The sequence below is a fragment of the Oncorhynchus gorbuscha genome, linkage group LG15, assembly GCF_021184085.1.
Source record: "Oncorhynchus gorbuscha isolate QuinsamMale2020 ecotype Even-year linkage group LG15, OgorEven_v1.0, whole genome shotgun sequence".
In the NCBI taxonomy this organism is placed as follows: domain Eukaryota; kingdom Metazoa; phylum Chordata; class Actinopteri; order Salmoniformes; family Salmonidae; genus Oncorhynchus; species Oncorhynchus gorbuscha.
In genome coordinates, this window is record NC_060187.1 from 19,877,354 (window position 1) to 19,900,017 (window position 22,664).

Below are 22,664 nucleotides of genomic sequence, written 5' to 3' on the forward strand. Positions count from 1 at the left end.
CGACTTAATTTCAGAAGCACTCTATCTCGCTAACTATTGTGGTTCAATGTAAATCAGATTATGGTGATACAAACTTTGGTTATTCCTGGTTTTAACAATACAACCATGACCTATCTATGTGTCTATCTTATATCACGATCTGAAAAGCCCTAAGCAAAGGGAAACATTGAGGTTGTTATATTGGACTTCATGTCATAGACTTTTTGGGGGAGAGAAATTAACAAGATATAGGTTATATCATGCAAAAACACCAATCCAGAGTGGTATCTTAAAGGCCCTAGCCGTGTTACGGTAATCAAATCAAATCAAATGTATTTATATAGCCCTTCTTGCATCAGCTGATATCTCAAAGTGCTATACAGAAACCCAGCCTAAAACCCCAAACAGCAAGCAATGCAGGTGTAGAAGCACGGTGGCTAGGAAAAACTCCCTAGAAAGGCCAAAACCTAGGAAGAAACCTAGAGAGGAACCAGGCTATGAGGGGTGGCCAGTCCTCTTCTGGCTGTGCCGGGTGGAGATTATAACAGAACATGGCCAAGATGTTCAAATGTTCATAAATGACCAGCATGGTCAAATAGCAGGTCTGGGACAGGTAGCACGTCCGGTGAACAGGTCAGGATTCCATAGCCGCAGGCAGAACAGTTGAAACTGGAGCAGCAGCACGGCCAGGTGGACTGGGGACAGCAAGGAGTCATCATGCCAGGTAGTCCTGAGGCATGGTCCTAGGGCTCAGGTCCTCCGAGAGAGAGAGAAAGAAAGAAAGAATTAGAGAGAGCATACTTAAATTCACACAGGACACGGGATAAGGCAGGAGAAGTACTCCAGATATAACAAACTGACCCTAGCCCCCCGACACATAAACTACTGCATTATAAATACTGGAGGCTGAGACAGGAGGGGTCAGGAGACTGTGGCCCCATCCGATGATACCCCAGACAGGGCCAAACAGGCAGGATACAACCCCACCTACTTTGCCAAAGCACAGCCCCCACAACACTATTACCTGTATAGAGGCACGTGTGTTTGCTGTACTATAGCATTCGTTACATTGCATTCATATACCCATCCAGCGTTATACAGCCTAGTCTGTGTAAAGTGCACTATAGCTGGGCCAGGCCAGGGGAGACACAGCTCCTCAGATTGGACAATTTTAGAGTTGTTGGGGGGGGGGACTTCCTGCCTCTTCATTTGGCTTCAGTCTCACGGCGTGCCAGTGCAGGGGGCAGGGTGGTCCCACAGGGGCCGTGGGAGTGGAACCTGTAACACACAGAGATACAGGTGTTAAAGGATGTTTTATAGCACAGACAAACTGAGAGACAGACGGACGGACGGACAGACGGACGGGACGGACGGACGGACGGACGGACGGACTCCCTCGCCACTAGGCAGAGGTCACAGCGGTCTAGTTCCTCTTCAACCCGAGTCAGGATGTCAGAGTCCAGAGTCTCCCCAAACCAGACCACATCAGGCCTGAGCGGATCACTACAGCCACCCTGCTTACACCTGGTGAGGTACACACACACACAATCAAGTTAGAACAGTCCATCCTGTCCCCTACATGGGGATCTACAACAATTCATATGATTGTGATCTACTGCCATCTAAAGGTGTCGTTATTAACAAACTCAAATCAATCAATATTACATTTCTAAACTCTTATAAACAAAACGGAACCGAGTATGTCCCACCTTGGTAGGTGATGAGGAGGGATCTGAGCATCACTGGTGTTTGACTCTGGTGCACTAGAGAGAAAGACAAAGCGATAGAGAGACAGCCATAATACATAAATACTGTTACTAACAAGTTGCTGACCTCCAGGGCAGCACAGATGGGGCTCTTGTGGCTGACCGCAACATTACCACAGTTCATACAGCTGGTTTTAAACAGACTGCCTGTGATCACACATGAGGAGGAAGAGAGGAGAGATTAGAAATGAGAAGAGAGTGACAGTAGACAATAATAATGTGCCAACTCAAACAGCATTTTTTTTAACAGACTGACTGTGGTTACAGAGACCGACAGATGAGGATGGAAGGAGAAGGATTAGTAGAGAGAAGAGAAAGAGAAGAGAGACAGTAAACAAAGAATAAGGGAACCAGACACAAATAAAAGTAACCATACACCATCTACAGACTAGTCTAGTACCCAGATCAAGCTAACTGCTGTGGTTAGTACCCAGATCAAGCTAACTACTGTGGTTAGTACCCAGATCAAGCTAACTACTGTGGTTAGTACCCAGATCAAGCTAACTACTGTGGTTAGTACCCAGATCTAGCTAACTGCTGTGGTTAGTACCCAGTTCAAGCTAACTACTGTGGTTAGTATCCAGATCAAGCTAACTACTGTGGTTAGTACCCAGATCAAGCTAACTGCTGTGGTTAGTACCCAGATCAAGCTAACTACTGTGGTTAGTACCCAGATCAAGCTAACTGCTGCGGTTAGTACCCAGATCAAGCTAACTACTGTGGTTAGTACCCAGATCTAGCTAACTGCTGCGGTTAGTACCCAGATCAAGCTAACTGCTGTGGTTAGTACCCAGATCAAGCTAACTGCTGTGGTTAGTACCCAGATCAAGCTAACTACTGTGGTTAGTACCCAGATCAAGCTAACTGCTGTGGTTAGTACCCAGATCAAGCTAACTACTGTGGTTAGTACCCAGATCTAGCTAACTACTGTGGTTAGTACCCAGATCAAGCTAACTACTGTGGTTAGTACCCATATCTAGCTAACTACTGTGGTTAGTACCCAGATCAAGCTAACTACTGTGGTTAGTACCCAGATCTTGCTAACTACTGTGGTTACTACCCAGATCTAGCTAACTACTGTGGTTAGTACCCGGATCAAGCAAACTACTGTGGTTAGTACCCGGATCAAGCAAACTACGGTGGTTAGTACCCAGATCTAGCTAACTACTGTGGTTAGTACCCAGATCAAGCTAACTACTGTGGTTAGTACCCAGATTGAGGGAAAGCATGTTTTTAGATGAGGCAAATAATCAATTTCTACAAAAATATAATTGCTTTCACATCTCTAAATTGTCTTGATCAGGCTTCCCTAAGCTGACAACATTGTGTAGAGATTGTTTTGAAGTCTGTGAAAGTTTATATGGTATATCTACAGCCTAGACTACTACCTAGGATGAAGTGACTATTAAACAGCCTTCAACAATATTCTCTGAAGACACACTTCAACAACATGAGCCCCCCCAATAATCACTACTAGCTAATCAGACACAGGTTTACACCCCAAAATGGCACACTATTGCCCATCACCTGTAGGGCGCTGGTCAAAATTAGTGCACTTCGTAGGGAATAGGGTGCCATTTGGGACGCTCCGCAATGACAGGGACATCGCAATATTATCGTGGCTCTACTAGCTATCTATTCGGGACAGTGAAAGTCAGCCTGAGTGACATTTCCGTGGTTACAATACTGTGTATCTCCAGGACGTTGGTGGATCTGGCGCGGTAGTGCAGCTCGTCGATGTTCTGTGTGATGATGGTGACGCGGCGTCCCTGTCTCTGCAGCCGCGCCTCACACTCTGCTATGGTTGGGGCTCTTCCTCTGCATCACCTGATATGTAATGTATGAATTTTTGTATAAATGTCTTGTTGTACTTTCACTTATACTATTGTATATTAAACATGTTCAGTAAATTTCATTTCTTCATCTCTCTCCGGTAGTGGTAGAACTCCCACACCTTGGATGGGTTCTGACTGAACACACCAGGGGTGGCCGGGTCCTGATGTAGGGGAAGAGAGGAAGAAGAAAACAAAAAGAGAGAGGGAGAAAATGGGAAGGAGAAGGAGGAGGGAGAAACAAGGGAAGAAAACATGTGTGTGTGTGTGTGTGCGCGTGCGTGCGTGCATGCGTGTGAGGGAATACACATATGTGACACACATTAAGAAGTAATGGGTCACCAGAATACCTGTACCCCACAGATGTTGACACAGCAAAGGACATTGAACTTAATTCAATTTGGACAAAAAACATGATTTGTTCCAGAGGGACAATTACTTTGGGCATGCAAATGTTTCTTGAGCTCTGAAGATGACAGCTATCTAGTATCCAATGCAACTCAAGCACAGGGCTGTGTTCAGCATAGCCACAAGAAGTAGGGGTACTGAGGGTACGGCAGCACCCCCTGATGAATCCAAATACAGTACCAGTCAAAGGTTTGGACACACCTGCTCATTAAAGGGTTGTTCTTTATTTTTTACTATTTTCTACATTGTACAACAATAGTGAAGATATCAAAACTAGGAAATAACACATGGAATTATCTAGTAACCAAAAAAGTGTTAAACAAATCAAATATTTTGTATTTGAGATTCTTCAAAGTAGCCACCCTTTGCCTTGATGACAGCTTTACACACTTTTGGCATTCTCTCAACCAGCTTCATGAGGTAGTCACCTGGAATGCATTTCAATTAACAGCGGTGCCTTGTTAAAAGTTAATTTGTGGAATCTCTTTCCAACTTATTGCATTTGAGCCAATCAGTTGTGTTGTGACAAGGTAGGTGTCCTCTACAGAAGATAACCCTATTTGGTAAAAGATCAAGTCCATATTATGGCAAGAACAGCCACAGGACAGGAAGACCCAGAGTTACCTCTGCTGCAGAGGATAAATTCATTAGAGTTAACAGCAACTCAGATTGCAGCCCAAATAAATGCTTCACAGAGTTCATGTAGCAGACACATCTCAATATCAACTGTTCAGAGGAGACTGCGTGAATCAGGCCTTTGTGGCCGAATTACTGCAAAGAAACCATTATTGAAGGACACCAATACGAAGAAGAGAACTTGCTTGGGCCAAGAAACATGAGTAATGGACATTAGACCGGTGGAAATCTGTCCTTTGGTCTGGTGAGTCCAAATTTGAGATTTTTGGTTCCAATCGCCGTGTCGCAGAGTAGGTGAACGGATGATCTCCGCGTTTGTGGTTCCCGCCGTGAAGCATGGAGGAGGTGTGATGGTGTGGGGGTGCTTTGCTGGTGACACGGTCTGTGATTTATTTAGAATTCAAGGCACACTTAACCAGCATGGCTACCACAGCATTCTGCAGCAATACACCATCCCATCTGGTTTGCGCTTAGTGGGACTATCGTTTGTTTTTCAACAGGACAATGACCAAACACACCTCCATGCTTTGTAAGGGCTATTTGACCAAAAAGAGAGCATTAGCCACCTATTTTATTTCTCTGTACTGCTCTAGGGTTATTACTATTGCTTGGATAACCTCATTAACTATTGTGTATTGATTAATTTGTCATTATGTTTATGCTGTGGACACTGCACAGATCACTGGAAGAGTGATCACTGAATTATCACTGTGAAGTATGGTAATGTTTGTTTATGTTTCAATTAATCCCATAAGGGATGGGCACGAAAATAAAATGTTGTTGATTCAGTCATTCATTTACTATGTTATGTTTAGTCTATGAGACCAGGCTGGAATTTATCCATGTCCTTATCCTGTTTAGGCGGTATATGTAAGAGGTGTGGTGTGTTGTGTATTGTGATTGGAAAGTGCTATTAGTTGACACAGTTGTTTTTTTCATTCGCTTGACATAATTTGAATACACGATTTTAATATTTGAGATGAACAAATCAGGTGACAAATAGAGAAACGCGCTGTAAATGACAATGAGTTCGTTCGTGTTTGCATATCTTCGACACTTCTGGTTCCATTCTGTCCATTGTACCATCCACTAGATGGCGTGAGCTTGATTTCAAAATGAGAGAAAATAGTTGGAGAATAGCAGCTTTCAGATGGCATGGGGGTGATGCATGTAGATTGGTGTTTGCTTTACAGATCACTTGACAACTACTAGAAACCCCTGCCATGAAGGCTGTGGAATCCAACATAATACGCCATAATGAAGAAGACCGAAAGTCTAGACATCTAACTCCCATCGTGTAGTAGGGTAAGGTTTGATACCTGAGAGAAAGGGCCAAACAGTCTCAGGATAGGATCCCCAATTATACGGATTTATACTGATGATGTGTTCTCACAATAGCAACTATGTGTTATTCTGTGCTATGGCAGACAAGGAACGTGTGTGTGTGTTCCTCTTTATTTTTTTCAGAAGGGAGGAGGGACTTCTTCTAATCGAATGTCACTGCTCATCTCGTGCCATTGGAGGTGGTTCGCCCATCTCTCTCTCTCTCCCTCTTCCCATCACCTCCGTTTCTCATCGACCGCCCCACCTACACCGTCTGCCCGTGCATGAGCAGTGGCGGCGCCGAGTGTCGTGTCGCTCAGTCCCACCGGTTGCCCGTGGACAGACGTTGCCCGACCGAGGACACCTAAATGGCGGAGTTACCGGAGGATGAGATTGACCGTCGGCCGATCCGGAGAGTCCGGTCCAAGAGCGATACGCCTTACATCACCGAGGCGCGTCTCTCTCTCCACCTGGAGACAGGTAGGTGAAACACGCGCGCACCGCCGCACAGACATACACGCACTGTCTGACTGCGTGTACCTAGTGGTTGGCTAGATGTAGGGTTCGACTCATTGTGTTACAGACAGTAGCTCAAGGAGATGCGTGTCATGGAAAACTATGTGATGTATTTTTCTCCCCATTTAGCAATTGTATGCTATCAAATCGAGAGGATTGTGTTATGACATACTATCTGTGACGTTATAGTCTGTCTGTTCAGAGCTGCGCTGCGTCTTGATGGGAATGTGATAACTATGCACACCGTGCCTCCTTCATGCATTGTAATATCAGGCAGCTGAGCGAATATAGTCTTGAAATTAGATTGGTTTCCAACGTGTAGGCTATATTTAAGATGACATTATAGGCCTAAAGTATGAAGAGGATTTTCAAAATAATGTCGATGAAATGATTTTACAATGAAAGGATCTGTTATCTTGCACTGTTTGTCGATTAGGTTCTAACCAACAGGCCATGCATTTTAAATCTAAACCCAATATTCTGCAGCTGAATCCATTACTATTTTTATTTAGATAGTGTGACTGTGCGGCTTCTAGCTGGTTTGCAGATTTCCATATGCCAGAGCAGAGTGGATGACTCGACTCACTTGCATGAATGCAGCTGGACTTGTTCTATAATCTAGGCTACATTCTCACTGTGACTGACCAGATCCAATTTTAGACGTTGCTTCTGTTTTGGGGTTTGTGTGACCGACGATAGTAGCCTATTCTGCATCTACAATAGCCAACAGCCTGTAGGCTACACGCGTCACGCGCAGGAGCTGTCCTCTCTGTCATGGTGCTTAAACTGAAATTGCCACCGTTCCAAATCACGCGACAGACAGCGGACCCCGATTGATTAGTACGAATGTTATTTTCCACACATCAGATTATTCACGTCAGACATAATATATGTATAATATACTCATAATATATGGGTAACCGTACTCTAAGGTTTGTGGATGTGTGTCAAACGACTCCCCCTATCCATCGTTAAAAATCCCAGTCACGTGGTGTGCAGTGAGCATATATTCTCCCTATCCGACAGATGCCAACTCTCTGTGGAGGAAGCCTCACATACTGGCTATTATTCTGCTCTACCTGGCACATTTGTCTTAGCCAGGTATTTTCCTAGTGTTCAGTTTATTTGCTGAATTTATTCGGTATTCCATTATGGATTATCATTGATTTGGGAGTTGGGTTAGATACATTTATATGAATTACTTTAATGTAGCCTAAGCTTGCGGTGAATGCATTATTCTAGTTGACAATTGTATACAGATTAAATGTACAGTAGCCTGCAACAGTGCAGCAATCTATGTGGTCAGTCACGCATGTCTCCATTTGTGCTCCAGGATACGCTGTACATGGAATCATCCACGTGCTCGTTTTAAACAGAGTTCTTACCCACCCCCTCATAGTCTCACAGACAGTGCTCCCACCTACCCGCCTCTCAGAATAAGACAACCTCAGAGAGTTAACACACACAGGAAACGTTATTGTCAAACAGCAGTAATGATCATGGAAATGGTCTGAAAGGGTACAGATAATGAGAGATAATGAATATAAATGGATGCAGTAAATGCAACAGAAAAACAATATGTAATAACATGGATATAACATATTCCAGAGAGTGTACAGTATTATATAGAGCCCTTATTGCATGGAACTCCCTTCCATCTCATATTGTTCAAATGAACAGTAAACCTGGTTTTAAAAAAGCAGATATTGCAACATCTCACGGCACAACGCCTCTCCCCTATTTGACCTAGATATTGTGTGTGTATTGATATGTAGGCTATGTGAGCCATTTTGTAATTGACGTAGTTCTGTCCTTGAACTGTTCTTGTCTATTAATGTTCTGTATTATGTCATCTTTCATGTTTTGGAAGAGTATCCTAATGAAATACCAAATATCCCTATTGATTTTGTTAGTCAATCAGATGTCATATGAACATGGCATAAATCGTGGCAAAATATGTAGAATTGCAGGAAATTAACTTTAAAATGTACTTTTTTCTCTCTGCCATCAAAAATGTACCCGTATGTATGGTGGGGAACCTACTAACCAAATTTCTCTTAGGGCCCTCAAAAAGGCTAAAACAACCAATTTTCATAAATTCCTCAAATATTTTGCGCTCTAGCACTCTCAACCCAGAGTGCTCTGAAATTGGAGTAGGTTGTCCGGGTGAATTTGACAAACGCACCCCTAGACTCAACAGCATCAGTTAGACAAGTGTGCACAGGGAGTGAAATAGTGTCCTGTAGTGGCCTCAGAAGGGAGAATCACAGACAACCACGCAACACTTTAACCCTCCTCCACATAGTGTGCACTCACAGATGCAGGAGAATTAATAGTACCAACACATAATGTATCTCAACAGAGTCCCTACTTCTAGAAAAGGGTTTCCAAAAGGGTTCTTTGGCTGTCCCCATACGAGAACCCTTTTTGGTTCCGGGTATAACCCTTCTTGGTTCAAGGCATAACTGCTTTTGGTTCCATGTATAACCATTTTGGGTTCCATGTAGAACCCTCTGTGGAACTGGTTCTATGTGGAACTGCAGTGGAAATTTCCTGTATTTACCAAATCATGAGAGCAAACCACACACAAGTCAGTTTTCATAAAGTCCATATTTAATTATATGAGCTCCATCACAACCCTGTGACTCTCAGATCAATTCAGTGTCTATAAATGAATTCTCTGAGAGTCCTTACACATTGCAACTGAGATCCTTTATAGCAAAGACACACAGAGCCAGAAAGTATTGGCTATAAATTATCATTCAGCTTTGTCTCCTAAACTATGTTCTTATCTCGCTCTCAGGACCATAAAACAAAACCTCATCAACAGGCATATATCAAAAACACCCCTCCAGGACAAGATCACAGAGACACAGTGTCTGGCACACAGACATTGTGGAGCCAAGATATAATTGGTTCCCCCTCAATCATCCTTTAACATGCTTTAAAAGATATGTTTACATATGAAGACAAGCTTGACCTCTCCCCTCTCTGCAGCCCAAGTAACTGATCCCTGACAGAGAACAGATAACTGCAACCAGCCAACAGTGTTATCCAAAAATAGACATTCTAATGACATATCTCACATAAGCATAAAATAAAAATAATAAAACATATTATTTATAAATGTTACCTAAATAATTCTGATTCCGCCACGACAGAACCCAAAAGGGTTTTTACCTAGAACCAAAAGGGTTCACCTGCAACCAAAAGCGGTTCTTTAAAGGGTGCTCCTATGGGGACAGCCGAAGAACCCCTTTAAGGTTCTAGATAGCACCTTTTTTCCAAGAGTGCTTGGTGGCAAACATGGCAGATATTTAAATGAAGGTTCTGTCTAAATATGGTACCTGTTGAGGCTTAGGTGGTCTTTAGAATAAATTGGGTATGTACTGTACATTGGTGTTTGATGTGTGACATCACAGCTCAGAGATTGTTACAGCCAAACCAGGGCCTCTCCTCTGTCACGTCTTGCTGCCAGACTGTACACATCAATATTATATCCTTCAGTTTGGCCATGAGACTTACAATCTATATCATTGTCTTTTTCTTGATCTCCTTAACCTCTCCTCATCCTCCCCTTCCTCGCTCTCTCTATGTTCTGTTCTGGCTTGACATTCTAAATGTTCTGTTCTGGCTTGACATTCTAAATGTTCTGTTCTGGCTTGACATTCTAAATGTTCTGTTCTGGCTTGACATTCTAAATGTTCTGTTCTGGCTTGACATTCCTCTGCTGAACGTTCCCGTGTTCCTTCCTTCCCCCACCCACCCAGACCGATTCTGAAAGCATGTGTGTGTGCATGTGCGCGTGTGTGTGCGTGCAATTGTAAATGGTAAATCAGGTCATTTTGGTCAGGGCTTAGTGCTGTTCTGTTCACAAAGACCAAGATCTCCCCCAACGCATTCATTACCCTGCTCTGCTCTTCTCTACACCCTGCCAAAACAGACAGCCCACTGAGACAGCCCTGAATGGGAGAGATGGTACAGAGAGTGAGAAGGGGGAGAGGTAAAGAGAGAGAGACAAGTTTTTTTAAACTTCTGTATGTGTAATATTTACTGTAATTTTTTATTGTTTATTTAACTTTTGTATATTATCTACCTCACGTGACAGAGAGAGTGACGGAGAGAGTGACGGAGAGAGTGACGGAGAGAGTGACGGAGAGAGTGACGGAGAGAGAGACGGAGAGAGAGACAGAGAGAGAGACAGAGAGAGAGACAGAGAGAGGGAGAGTGACAGCCAGTCAGACATGGAGAAAGAATAGACAGAGACATATAGAGATAGAGAGAAATAGAGGAAGACAGACAGACAGACAGACAGACACAGACAGACAGACAGACAGACAGACAGACAGACAGACAGACAGACAGACAGACAGACAGACAGACAGACAGACAGACAGACAGACAGACAGACAGACAGACAGACAGACAGACAGACAGACAGACAGACAGACAGACAGACAGACAGACAGACAGACAGACAGACAGACAGACAGACAGACAGACAGGGGGGCCTTTTAACTAGACAGCAGTAGATAGAGAGAGAGGCTCTCTCTGTGGCTCTCCCACTGTGTCGACTGTTGACCAGCGCCGAGTTAGATCTCACTGCACAATAACTCTTCATCACAATAAGCTGATAACTGTTAACATGCTGACTGGTTGCTGCAATGCCATAATCTGTCTGAGTATGTGCTTGTTACGAGACACACACTCTTATAAGGATGAACACACACACACACACCACACACACACACACACACACACACACACACACACACACACACACACACACACACACACACACACACACACACACACACACACACACACACACACACACACACACACACACACACACAGTGAAAACAGTAGCCGGACCTTGAGGAGGATGTATCAGGGGGAGCTACCTGTGTAGAATATAAAACCACAGGGACTTTCAGACTGGTCTGCAGTGCAGAGGAAAGGAAAAGAGAAGCCTATTCACTAGGCTCTCTATCACTGCTGCTCGTCTCAACAACACAAAGAAGGAGGAAATCACACTCTTCCTCTCCAGCCAGGGGGTCCAGACTTACTGCAGACAGAAAGTATGTTTTAACAAGACAGTGTCTGTAGTGAAGAGCAAACTCCGAGCTCAGCTGACTCAGAGATGAATGTTTAGTTCAATTGTTAGATAGTTTGGAGCCTCGGTCCTGGATGACAGGGTCAGTAGTTTATCCGAACAATGTGACATGACAAGTCATAACTCTGGGAGTTAGTTATGTCAGGGGATGTGGCCACTAGGAAGCAGGGACTCTCCTTGGGGTTAGCTATGCCGTTACAGCACATCAGAGTATGACATCATTGTGATATAGCGTCACTGGTGACTGGTTGACCCTGGAGCAGACGCCATCAGAGATGTCGACAGAGGAGGAAAGAGAAAGAGGGACATAAAAATGGTGAGAGAGATGGTGTTACTCATCGCCATGGAATAGTGCCATGGCCAATCACATATATATACACACACACACACACACACACACACACACACACACACACACACACACACACACACACACACACACACACACACACACACACACACACACACACACACACACACACACACACACACACACACACACACACACACACACACACACACACACACATCCCTCGGGCTGTGCTGTCCTGCCACTTTGCATTTACTTCAGCACAACGGAGAGTCTGGCCAGAGGGTAAAAAAATAGAGGAAGAGAGGCCAGTGAAGAGAGAGAGACAGTCTTGAAATGTCTATATTCTTTTGGAACTCTTGTGAGTGTAATGTTTACTGTTAATTTTTATATTGTTTATTTCACTGTTGTTATTGATCTATTTCACTTGCTTTGGCAATGTAAACACGCTTCCCATGCCAATAAAGCCCTAAAATTGAATTTAATTAAATTGATTTGAGAGGGAGAGAGGACAGTGAAGAAAGACAGAGGACAGTGGAGAGAGAGAGAACAGTAGAGAGAGGCCAGTGGAGAGAGAGAACAGTAGAGAGAGAGAGGCCAGTGGAGAGAGAGAACAGTAGAGAGAGAGAGGCCAGTGGAGTGGAGAGAGAGGACAGTGGAGAGAGGCCAGTGGAGTGGAGAGAGAAGACAGTGGAGAGAGAGAGAGAGAGAGAGGCCAGTGGAGAGAGAGAACAGTAGAGAGAGAGGCCAGTGGAGTGGAGAGAGAAGACAGTGGAGAGAGAGAACAGTAGAGAGAGAGGCCAGTGGAGTGGAGAGAGAAGACAGTGGAGAGAGAGAGAGGCCAGTGGAGAGAGAGAACAGTAGAGAGAGAGAGGCCAGTAGAGTGGAGAGAGAAGACAGTGGAGAGAGAGAGAGAGGCCAGTGGAGAGAGAGAACAGTAGAGAGAGAGAGGCCAGTGGAGAGAGATAGAGGCCAGTGGAGAGAGAGAACAGTAGAGAGAGAGAGGTCAGTGGAGTGGAGAGAGAGAACAGTGGAGAGAGAGAGAGACCAGTGGAGAGAGAGAACAGTAGAGAGTGAGAGAGAGAGGGGCCAGTGGAGAGGAGAGAGACCAGTGGAGAGAGAGTCCAGTGGAGTGGAGAGCGGCCAGTGGAGTGGAGAGAGAGGCCAGTGGAGGGAGAGAGAGGCCAGTGGAGGGAGAGAGAGGCCAGTGGAGGGAGAGAGAGGCCAGTGGAGGGAGAGAGAGGCCAGTGGAGGGAGAGAGGCCAGTGGAGGGAGAGAGGCCAGTGGAGGGAGAGAGGCCAGTGGAGGGAGAGAGGCCAGTGGAGAGAGAGAGAGGCCAGTGGAGAGAGAGAGGCCAGTGGAGAGAGAGAGAGGCCAGTGGAGAGAGAGAGAGGCCAGTGGAGAGAGAGAGAGAGGCCAGTGGAGAGAGAGAGAGAGGCCAGTGGAGAGAGAGAGAGAGGCCAGTGGAGAGAGAGAGAGAGGCCAGTGGAGAGAGAGAGAGGCCAGTGGAGAGAGAGAGAGGCCAGTGGAGAGGCCAGTGGAGAGAGGCCAGTGGAGAGAGAGAGAGGCCAGTGGAGAGAGAGAGAGGCCAGTGGAGTGAGAGAGAGGCCAGTGGAGGGAGAGAGAGGCCAGTGGAGGGAGAGAGAGGCCAGTGGAGTGAGAGAGAGGCCAGTGGGGTGAGAGAGAGGCCAGTGGAGTGAGAGAGAGTCCAGTGGAGGGAGAGAGAGGCCAGTGGAGGGGAGAGAGAGGCCAGTGGAGTGGAGAGAGAGGCCAGTGGAGGGAGAGAGAGGCCAGTGGAGGGAGAGAGATAGGCTAGTGAAGAGAGAGAGAGAGAGGCCAGTGAAGAGAGAGGGGCCAGTGAAGAGACAGAGAGGCTAGTGAAGAGAGAGAGAGGCTAGTGGAGAGAGAGAGAGGCTAGTGAAGAGAGAGAGAGAGGCCAGTGAAGAGAGAGAGCGAGGCCAGTGAAGAGAGAGAGCGAGGCCAGTGAAGAGAGAGAGAGGGGCCAGTGAAGAGAGAGAGAGGCGCCAGTGAAGAGAGAGAGATAGGCTAGTGAAGAGAGAGAGATAGGCTAGTGAAGAGAGAGAGAGATAGGCTAGTGAAGAGAGAGAGAGATAGGCTAGTGAAGAGAGAGAGAGATAGGCTAGTGAAGAGAGAGAGATAGGCCAGTGAAGAGAGAGAGATAGGCTAGTGAAGAGAGAGAGAGATAGGCTAGTGAAGAGAGAGAGAGATAGGCTAGTGAAGAGAGAGAGAGAGAGGCCAGTGAAGAGAGAGAGAGAGAGGCCAGTGAAGAGAGAGAGATAGGCCAGTGAAGAGAGAGAGAGGCTAGTGAAGAGAGCGAGGGGCCAGTGAAGAGAGAGAGGGGCCAGTGAAGAGAGAGAGGGGCCAGTGAAGAGAGAGAGGGGCCAGTGAAGAGAGAGAGGGGCCAGTGGAGAGAGAGAGGCCAGTGGAGGGAGAGAGGCCAGTGGAGAGAGAGAGAGGCCAGTGGAGGGAGAGAGATAGGCTAGTGAAGAGAGAGAGAGATAGGCTAGTGAAGAGAGAGAGAGATAGGCTAGTGAAGAGAGAGAGAGAGAGGCCAGTGAAGAGAGAGAGATAGGCCAGTGAAGAGAAAGAGAGGCTAGTGAAGAGAGCGAGAGGGGCCAGTGAAGAGAGAGAGGGGCCAGTGAAGAGAGAGAGGGGCCAGTGAAGAGAGAGAGGGGCCAGTGAAGAGAGAGAGGGGCCAGTGAAGAGAGAGAGGGGCCAGTGGAGAGAGAGAGGCCAGTGGAGGGAGAGAGGCCAGTGGAGAGAGAGAGAGGCCAGTGGAGGGAGAGAGAGGCCAGTGGAGGGAGAGAGAGGCCAGTGGAGGGAGAGAGAGAGGCCAGTGGAGGGAGAGAGAGAGGCCAGTGGAGGGAGAGAGAGGCCAGTGGAGGGAGAGAGTGGCCAGTGGAGGGAGAGAGAGGCCAGTGGAGGGAGAGAGAGGCCAGTGGAGAGAGAGAGAGGCTAGTGGAGAGAGAGAGAGGCCAGTGGAGAGAGAGAGAGGCCAGTGGAGAGAGATGCCAGTAGAGAGAGAGAGAGAGGCCAGTGAAGAGAGAGAGAGAGGCCAGTGAAGAGAGAGAGATGCCAGTAGAGAGAGAGAGAGAGAGAGAGAGAGGCCAGTGAAGAGAGAGAGGCCAGTGAAGTGAGACAGGGAAGCCAGTGAAGAGATAGAGGGGCTAGTGAAGATAGAGAGAGAGGCCAGTGAAGGGAGAGAGAGGCTTGTGAAGAGAGAGAGAGAGGCCAGTGAAGGGAGAGAGAGGCTTGTGAAGAGAGTGAGAGAGAGGCCAGTAAAGAGAGAGAGAGAGGAAGAGAGAGGGAGAGAGGCTAGTGAAGAGAGAGGGAGAGAGAGAGAGGGGCCAGTGAAGAGAGAGAGATAGGCTAGTGAAGAGAGAGAGAGGCTAGTGAAGAGAGAGAGAGGCTAGTGAAGAGAGAGAGAGGCTAGTGAAGAGAGAGAGAGGCTAGTGAAGAGAGAGAGAGAGGCTAGTGAAGAGAGAGAGAGAGGCTAGTGAAGAGAGAGAGAGAGGCCAGTGAAGAGAGAGAGAGAGGCCAGTGAAGAGAGAGAGAGAGGCCAGTGAAGAGAGAGAGAGGGGCCAGTGAAGAGAGAGAGAGGGGCCAGTGAAGAGAGAGAGAGAGAGAGGCTAGTGAAGAGAGAGAGAGAGAGGCCAGTGAAGAGAGAGAGAGAGAGGCCAGTGAAGAGAGAGAGAGGAGTTGATTAACTCCCATATCTACTGGGTGAAATACCACAGTGTGCCATCACAGCAGCAAGATTTGTGACCAAAAGGGCAACCAGTGAGGAACAAACACCATTGTAAATACTACCCATATTTATGCTTATTTATTTCCCCTTGTGTACTTTAACTATTTGTACATTGTTACAACATATATATATATATACACATATATATATATACACATATATATATACACATATACACATATACATATACACATATACATATACACATACACATACACATACACATACACATACACATACACACATATACATATACATATACATATATATATACATATACATATATATATACATATACATATATATATACATATACATATATATATATATATATATATATATATATATATATATATATATATATATATATATATATATATATATATATATATATGACATTTGTAATGTCTTTATTGTTTTGAAACGTCTGTATGTGTAATGTTTACTGTTAATTTTTATTGTTTATTTCTCTTTTGTATAATATCTTTGGCAATGTTAACACATGTTTCCCATGCCAATAAAGCCCCTTGAATTGAATTGAGAGGCCAGTGAAGAGAGACAGACCAGTGAAGAGAGACAGACCAGTGAAGAGAGACAGGCCAGTGAAGAGAGACAGGCCAGTGAAGAGAGACAGGCCAGTAGAGAGAGAGAGAGACCAGTAGAGAGAGAGAGGAGATTTTCCATTTTCTCCCTGCTCCATTCATCTCTATTGTTACTTCTAGCAGCATCACACAGTCAGCTGGTACTTATTGTCTGGGGTGGTGGAGTGGACACAAGATGAATGAAAATCAGAGAGTGAAAGAGAAAGAAAGATAAACCATGTGTGTATGCATTTCAACCAATCAATCACATATTTTATAAAGCCCATTTTACAACAACAGTTATCAAAGTGCTATACAGATCGCCAGCCTAAAACCCCACAGAGAAATCAGTGCTGTTCAAGACATTTGAACGTTCATAGACGACCAACAGAGCCAGATAATACCCACAGTGGTTGTATAGGGAGGGTGCAATAGTATAACACGTCAGGAGGAAATGTCCGTTGGTTTTTCATGGCCAAGCATTAAGAGGTCCATAGAGAAAGGGAGAGATTGGCAGCACAGCCAGGTGGACTGGGGACAGGGACAGCTAGGAGTCATCAGGCCAGGTAGTCCTGAGGCATGGTTCTAGTGCTCAGGTCCTCTGGGAAAATAGACATACAGAGGAAGAGAAAGAGAGAGACAGGAGCATTAGAGGGATTTTTAAGATCACACAGGACACCAGATAGGACAGACTCGACCCACAGCAGCATAGATACTGGGACAGAGGGGGTGTACGAAACATTATGAACTCTTTCCATGACATCCACTGACCAGGTGAATCTTATTGATGTCACTAGTAAAATCCACTTCAACCAGTGTAGATGCAGGGGAGGAGACGGCTTAAAGAAAGATTTTATGTCTTGAGACCATTGAGACATGGATTGTGTATGTGTGCCATTTAGAGGGTGAATGGGCAAGACAAAATATTTAAGTGCTTTTGAATGGGGTATGGTAGTAGGTGCCAGGCGCACTGGTTTGTGTCAAGAACTGCAGTGCTGCTGGGTTTTTCACGCTCAACAGTTTCCCGTGTTTATCAAGAATGATCCACCACCCAAAGCACATTCAGCCAACTTGACAACTGTGGGAAGCATTGGAGTCAATATGGGCCAGCATCCCTGTGGAACACTTTCAATGCCTTGTAGAGTCCATGCCCTGACAATTTGAGGCTGTTCTGAGGGTAAAAGGGGGTTCAACACAATATTAGAAAGTTATTCTTAATATTTTGTACACTCAGTGTATAACCCCACCCACTTGGCCAAAGGGAAATGGCCAGGTCCTGAGACAAGGCTAAGTATAGCCTAAAAGATCCCCACCACACGAGTACGACAGGGTGCAAAACCTGTCTGGAAGATTACGTCAGTGACTCAACACACTCAAGTTGATTACCGAGAAAAAGCCTGGGATAATGTGATGTACCCTCCTAGGGATGGCATGGGAGAACGCGAGCAAGCCAGTGACTCAGCCCCAGTAATAGAGTCAGAGGGTGATGAGTCACTCCAGTGCCTTGCCTTTCACCTTCACATCCCCGGGCCTGACTAGACTCAATCATAGAACCAACCTCATTAAGAACTTAAAGGTTTCAAATGGATCGGCAGACCATTCCATAGAAGAGGAGCTCTGTAGGAGAAAGCCTTGCTTCCAGCTGTTTGCTTAGAAATCCCAGGAACAATAAGGAGGCCTGCGTCTTGTGACCGTAGTGTCGGTGTCGGTATGAACGGCAGGACCAAATCGGAGAGCGTAATAAGAGCAAGTCCATGTCATGCTTTGTAGGTTAGCAGTAAATCTGTGAAATCAGCCACAACCTTAACAGGAAGCCAGTGTAGAGATTCTAGCAATGGAGAAATAGGATCTCATTTTGGGGTTTCTAGTTTAGTTTAGTGCAAAATACGGCTGCTATATCTGAAGCCTTTTCCAGGTAGCTGGAGAGTAGAGTGTTACGCTAATCTAATCTTAATGTGACAAAAGCATGGATCAGCTTTTCCGCATATTAAATTTTTTTTTTTTTTTTTTTTTTTATTTCTGATTTTTGCAATGTTATAAAGATGTTACAAAGATGGAATTTGCATTGGTGCATGTATTTGTTTCTTTGAATGTTTGGGGTTGGAGATGCCTAGTACACAATGCATTATCCACTGGGATACTATTGAGGCTACAGAACAACTCAGCTAGTTCTCAGATCTGTTCTGCCTTTTTCTTTTTCATAATTTCCCTTCCTTAGCCCCTATGTCTGCTAACGATGAGGATTGTTAAGACTGGCAACGAATCAGAAGAATACAACAGGAGGAGAGGACGATGTCCCTGATACTGAGCCAATTAGATCCTAAACACTTCCTCCTCAACCGATTTATAGTCTGCAGTAGATAAGGTGGCTACATACTCATCTCATATGTATATACTGTACTCGATACCATCTACTGTATGCTGCTCTGTACCGTCACTCATTCATATATCCTTATGTACATATTCTTTATCCCCTTACACTGTGTATAAGACAGTAGTTTTGGAATTGTTAGTTAGATTACTTGTTGGTTATCACTGCATTGTCGGAAATAGAAGCACAAGCATTTCGCTACACTCACATTAACATCTGCTAACCATGTGTATGTGACAAATAAAATTGGATTTGATTTGATTTTGATTTGGCGTGAGAGAACATGTTAGCAGGTTTTACTCAGCAACACTGAGCTAAGTTGTGAGTGTGTGTGTGTCCTGTCCATGTCCTCTTCATGACTTAATGATCACTTCCTGGTCTGTCATCCTGCCATGTCATTGTCAGCACCTTTGTTTCAGCTTTTTTAAGTAAAGGAGGGAGAGAGAAAGAGAGTGAGCCTGTTTTGCACTTCAAACAGAGAGTTCTAGTTTTCTATATATATATATATATCTCCCACTCACTGTCTCGCTCTGTCTTACAAGCGAAGCAGTGAGAACTATAAGCTATATACTGTAACCTCTGCCTAGCACCATGCGCTCATCTTAGAGCCTAAATGAGCCCCAACATGTTAGTCAGTAAAAAGACAAATCTCCTTGGCCTGATTTATGACATGGAGGAGATGAACAGGGAGTATTTGTTCTGGACCAAAAGCCAGACCAAATGCCCTGTGGAAATGAAGTACTGACATCTCTGACCAATAAAGCTTGATATGAGATAATGTTAGTTGTGGTGTATGATGATGATGTGTAAAAGATACTGTTTCTTCCTGTTTAATGGAAGCGCTTGCTCTGGAAGAGAGGTAGCTGACATAACTGGTGTGTCTGGCAACAGAGGCAACCCATTGGTGCCACTATTGATCTTGGTGTTGGCACAGACAGACCTACAGGGTAGCACAGGAGTCTGACTCACTTACAGTCATCACATGAGCTGCACTGATCAATACCTCCTGACCACTCTGACTGCACCATTTGCAAACGCACACACACATAACTTACAAGGTCAGTGCAGGGTCAAACACTCCACAGCCACAGGGATCAATGTGATGGCAGTATGATCAACAGGATCTGTTGCAAACGGAGTGTTTCATTTACTGTATGACATAATGAGAGATGGACGATCCCCGTAATGATCCAAATGGATCTGAACATTACAAGAGTCCCACTCACACACACTTTCTCTCTCTCTCTGTCTAGATGTATCTCTCTATCTGGATGTATTTGTCTCTCTCTCTCTCTATCTAGATGTATTTGTCTCTCTCTCTCTCTCTCTCTCTCTCTCTCTCTCTCTCTCTCTCTCTCTCTCTCTCTCTCTCTCTCTCTCTCCTCTCTCTCTCTCTCTCTCTCTCTCTCTCTCTCTCGATCGCTCTCTTTCTCTCTCCCGCCCTCTTTCTCTCTCCTCTCACACACAAAAAACACTAGTCTGCTTGTCATGTTTGCGTCCTCTCTCCCTTCCTTTTCTCTTTTCTAAATCTCACTACTCTCATTCTCTACCTCCTTCTACCTCCTTCTCTTATTTTGATGACTAATCTTTTGTTACAATTCTGTTCTTTCCAGTCGTGTTCTCCAGAATCAGAGTTGAGATCAGAAGAATAGCACAGAATATTATGTGACACTCCTTTTGTCCTCCCTCTTCTGGGTATTTGTAGTTCCTATTGAGCGAAAGGAATGCAATACAGCAGTCTATAATTAGCTAACAGCATTCCTCATGCATTCTCCCCAGTCTCTAAAACAGCCATTTAGACAAGACAGAAACAGGACCTATACTGTACGTGTGGCAGGCTGTGCTTACTACACATCATGCAGGCCCTGAGCCATGCCAGACATACAGTACAGTATCATACACAGACAGAGCTACACATTGTTCCTGGAGTCATCAGAGAATGGCCAACTAAACAGTACAGTATCAAACACAGACAGAGCTACACATTGTTCCTGGAGTCATCAGAGAATGGCCAACTAAACAGTACAGTCTCAAACACAGACAGAGCTACACATTGTTCCTGGAGTCATCAGAGAATGGCCAACTAAACAGTACAGTCTCAAACACAGACAGAGCTACACATTGTTCCTGGAGTCATCAGAGAATGGCCAACTAAACAGTACAGTCTCAAACACAGACAGAGCTACACATTGTTCCTGGAGTCATCAGAGAATGGCCAACTAAACAGTACAGTCTCAAACACAGACAGAGCTACACATTGTTCCTGGAGTCATCAGAGAATGGCCAACTAAACAGTACAGTCTCAAACACAGACAGAGCTACACATTGTTCCTGGAGTCATCAGAGAATGGCCAACTAAACAGTACAGTCTCAAACACAGACAGAGCTACACATTGTTCCTGGAGTCATCAGAGAATGGCCAACTAAACAGTACAGTCTCAAACACAGACAGAGCTACACATTGTTCCTGGAGTCATCAGAGAATGGCCAACTAAACAGTACAGTATCAAACACAGACAGAGCTACACATTGTTCCTGGAGTCATCAGAGAATGGCCAACTAAACAGTACAGTCTCAAACACAGACAGAGCTACACATTGTTCCTGGAGTCATCAGAGAATGGCCAACTAAACAGTACAGTATCATACACAGACAGAGCTACACATTGTTCCTGGAGTCATCAGAGAATGGCCAACTAAACAGTACAGTATCAAACACAGACAGAGCTACACATTGTTCCTGGAGTCATCAGAGAATGGCCAACTAAACAGTACAGTATCAAACACAGACAGAGCTACACATTGTTCCTGGAGTCATCAGAGAATGGCCAACTAAACAGTACAGTCTCAAACACAGACAGAGCTACACATTGTTCCTGGAGTCATCAGAGAATGGCCAACTAAACAGTACAGTCTCAAACACAGACAGAGCTACACATTGTTCCTGGAGTCATCAGAGAATGGCCAACTAAACAGTACAGTATCATACACAGACAGAGCTACACATTGTTCCTGGAGTCATCAGAGAATGGCCAACTAAACAGTACAGTCTCAAACACAGACAGAGCTACACATTGTTCCTGGAGTCATCAGAGAATGGCCAACTAAACAGTACAGTCTCAAACACAGACAGAGCTACACATTGTTCCTGGAGTCATCAGAGAATGGCCAACTAAACAGTACAGTATCATACACAGACAGAGCTACACATTGTTCCTGGAGTCATCAGAGAATGGCCAACTAAACAGTACAGTCTCAAACACAGACAGAGCTACACATTGTTCCTGGAGTCATCAGAGAATGGCCAACTAAACAGTACAGTCTCAAACACAGACAGAGCTACACATTGTTCCTGGAGTCATCAGAGAATGGCCAACTAAACAGTACAGTCTCAAACACAGACAGAGCTACACATTGTTCCTGGAGTCATCAGAGAATGGCCAACTAAACAGTACAGTATCAAACACAGACAGAGTGTGTTTTGTTCCTAAACAGTACTGTAACCCGTCTACTACTGTGCTGTCAATGTTCTGGGATCAGTTACTGTGCTGTCATTATTCTGGGATCAGCACACAGTTACTGTGCTGTCATTATTCTGGGATCAGCACACAGTTACTGTGCTGTCATTATTCTGGGATCAGCACACAGTTACTGTGCTGTCATTATTCTGAGATCAGTTACTGTGCTGTCATTATTCTGGGATCAGTTACTGTGCTGTCATTATTCTGGGATCAGCACACAGTTACTGTGCTGTCATTATTCTGGGAGCAGTTACTGTGCTGTCATTATTCTGGGATCAGTTACTGTGCTGTCATTATTCTGGGATCAGCACACAGTTACTGTGCTGTCATTATTCTGGGATCAGCACACAGTTATTGTGCTGTCATTATTCTGGGATCAGCACACAGTTACTGTGCTGTCATTATTCTGGGAGCAGTTACTGTGCTGTCATTATTCTGGGATCAGCACACAGTTACTGTGCTGTCATTATTCTGGGATCAGCACACAGTTACTGTGCTGTCATTATTCTGGGATCAGCACACAGTTACTGTGCTAAT

At 45.0% G+C, this 22,664-nt stretch overlaps 1 protein-coding gene and 1 pseudogene across 1 annotated transcript in view; one reads left to right on the top strand and one right to left on the bottom strand.

Annotated features, from left to right (window-relative positions):
* Nucleotides 1-1,184: 1,184 nt before the first annotated feature.
* On the bottom strand, nucleotides 1,185-4,025 carry LOC123996474 (annotated as a pseudogene).
* A 2,077-nt stretch (nucleotides 4,026-6,102) lies between these two features.
* Nucleotides 6,103-22,664, top strand: part of LOC123998344 (phosphatase and actin regulator 1-like) — a 48,885-nt gene continuing 32,323 nt past the window's right edge. Inside the window, exon 1 of the mRNA XM_046303470.1 lies at nucleotides 6,103-6,424. Coding sequence (XP_046159426.1) covers nucleotides 6,313-6,424 — 112 coding nt within the window. The 5' untranslated portion in view covers nucleotides 6,103-6,312. The remainder of the gene's footprint in view (nucleotides 6,425-22,664) is intronic.